Below are 2,732 nucleotides of genomic sequence, written 5' to 3'. Positions count from 1 at the left end.
GCGGTTTTCTAAATAGTTCTCGCTGCCCACAAAGTTATGCTTATGTATTTTTACTAATAAAGACCCAACATGAGCCCAGTAATGTGGATGAAGGTTTGTCACACTTTGAAATGTGAAGTATTCAAATTAAAGATCTGCCCTTAAAACTGATGTGATACAACTTAAGAGTTTTTTTTATGTAAACTACTTAATCCAAAAAACACACACATTACACAAATAAGGCATATTGATTTTTATTTACTCCTTTTTTCCTGAGTACATATGAAGTCTTAAGCTTTACACCTCAGCCAGATGCCATTGTTGTCTTGATCCAGGAAACATAATTGCAAACCTTAGTGTACACTCCAGGCTTGTTTCTCTGAGCACAACCATGACCCCAGGAAACAACTCCCTGGAGCTCCCCCTGACACACCATGGGACCACCAGAGTCCCCCTGAAGTTAGAGATTATAGGATGTTAGTTATACATACTTCAACTAGAAAATCGCTTGATAAATGCACCTATTATGATGGTATTACCTGGCAGGAATCCTTCCCTCCTTCAAGGTATCCAGCGCATATCATGTTTTCGGTGATCTGAAATGGATATGCATTGTAGCAGGTGTCATCACTTAACAGTGGGACTTCCAGACACTGCAGCTTATGTGGATACCTTGCTGCAAGGACATTAAGGTAAGCTATAATTCCATCCCTGATTTCTTTCATCACCTCTGATTTATTAGAGAGTGTAGTGTAGCTACTCACAGCCTTCGTCACTTGGGCGAATATTCCCCCATCCTGATATCTGGCACATTATCCCTGCACTGCCACACTTTGATGGAAGCACAGCAGGGCGAACGTAGTTGTTCAGAATAGCAGGCTGACTCAGCTTAATCAGCATGATGTCACTGTCCTGCGTGCGGGAATTATAATCAGGGTGGCGAATGAACTTGGCGGACATGATGTGCTGTTCTGTATGTTCAGGTTCCCAGATGTCATGCTCTCCCAGCCTAACCTCTAGATTAGAACTGAAGAAAAAAAACTAATAGTTTCAGTCAACCCATTATTTATATTCAATAAAAACAATTACAAAATCATAAAGAAACAATTTAGATTTGAAATGTCAATTAGGAAATAAATGTGTATTTAATTTAACCTGAATTGATACAAAAAAAAAATTCATTTAAGAAAGGCTAGTTTACTGAATCTTGAAAAATAACCATAGAAATATGAATATGAAAAGTGTAATTTGTGTGTAACAGAATCTCAGTATCAACCCAGCTTTTCTGTTAAGGATGTTTGTTAGAAATAAAAAAAACCCGCCTAATGAAGACAGAGTAGTACACTAGACAGGTCAGTTATTCAACTTTTCAGTACCATAAACCAGGGCTAGGTTATAAATCCCAAATATTGAAAATCACATGGTATACTGTTTAATCCCTGATTCAAAAATCAGGAACTAGAACAAATGCATCCTGTTAATACATGGCCGTCGACCTTATAAGGCTGTCATGGTAGACATACTTCGGAGAAAGCAGCCAATATTCTGTTTAAAGCATTGTGGGAATGCTTTTATTTAACAGGGCATTGAAGCTCATTAAATCTGATTAAATTAAAGATGGAGCTAAATACAAGGAGGCTGTGTGGGACATGAGATTCGAGGGGAAGTTAACTTTCCAGAATGACAATTAATCTAAACATGGAGCCAGATAAACAATAGGGTAGTTTAGTATGGCACCCTCATATTACGGTACTACTGTAACTGCAGCTAAAAATGGCTGAACAAAGTATTGACTCTGAATGAATGAATGTTAATGCAAAGCACCTTTTAAAATATTTATTAGAAAAATGTAAAAATTGAGCATTGGTCATCTCATAAAGAAGAAAAAAAATCAGTGGTCATGATTTGAAAAATGTCTAAAGAGAGTAAATGTACATTGGCTTGTAAAACAGATATGAATAACGATGATTCCTACCTTGGTTTACAGTGTGCAGCCGAGAGCACCCACTCATCAGACAGGAGAATCCCTCCGCAGTAGTTGTACCCAGTGAAAAGTGATACTTGATACGGCACAGAGTTTCTTTGGCACTCATACCCTCCAACAATCTTCTCGTCATTCTCCAGGCCAACTGAAGACCACACAGTGATTACATTTGTTTTATGATATAATCGTGATGTTTACTGGAGAAAATAATTATACAAATCTTTGGAACCACTTTTTCCCCTGATATAGATTATTTTGAAATGTACCTGTCACTCCACAAAGAATCAGGAAAAGAAAAAGCCTCATGTCTCCCTCTGTTTTGCCATGTCTGTAATACCTCCTTGTTGTCCTTATGTCAGGTATATTAGTTCTTATCTCCTCTTTGCCAGCTACTTTATCAACTCAAACACCAGCCATATGTTACATTTCCCTAGAGGTACCTCATCTAAAGTGAACCATACACTTAAAAATAAAAAAAACAAAGACATCTGCATGTGTTAGAAAAAGAGTTCAGAAAATAGTTTCAGTTCTTTCAGTTGAAATATTTGTATTACCTCCCATCCTGTGAGATGCTTGTCAATTAAAAAGAAAGATATTTATAGACATATTGCCGGAAGCAGAGAGATCTGTGGATACATTTACTTAGAAATCTGTTTTCCTTTTAAGGTCCAGATTTTAAATTAGTTTCTCTGTTTCTCCATTTAGCTTTGTTAAAATAAGGATTTACACATATTAGTTTAGATTTTCAGTATTTGAATAATCATTTGTG

General features: G+C 36.7%; 1 protein-coding gene across 1 annotated transcript; it reads right to left on the bottom strand.

The window, feature by feature from the left end:
* Nucleotides 1–217: 217 nt before the first annotated feature.
* LOC119783816 (trypsin-3-like) lies at nt 218–2,390 on the bottom strand. Its single transcript, XM_038285507.1, has 5 exons — nt 2,230–2,390; nt 1,955–2,108; nt 744–1,006; nt 519–655; nt 218–433 (listed from the first exon to the last, which is right to left on the bottom strand). The coding sequence occupies exons 1-5, from the start codon at nt 2,267–2,269 to the stop codon at nt 284–286; spliced, it is 744 nt and encodes a 247-aa protein (XP_038141435.1). The 5' UTR covers nt 2,270–2,390; the 3' UTR covers nt 218–283.
* Between the last annotated feature and the right edge of the window lie 342 nt (nt 2,391–2,732).

This window comes from Cyprinodon tularosa, unplaced genomic scaffold (assembly GCF_016077235.1).
Source record: "Cyprinodon tularosa strain WSP-4 unplaced genomic scaffold, ASM1607723v1 ctg210, whole genome shotgun sequence".
Taxonomy (NCBI): domain Eukaryota; kingdom Metazoa; phylum Chordata; class Actinopteri; order Cyprinodontiformes; family Cyprinodontidae; genus Cyprinodon; species Cyprinodon tularosa.
The sequence above is the reverse complement of the archived record's forward strand: the minus strand, read 5'-3'. Positions and strand labels throughout refer to the sequence as shown.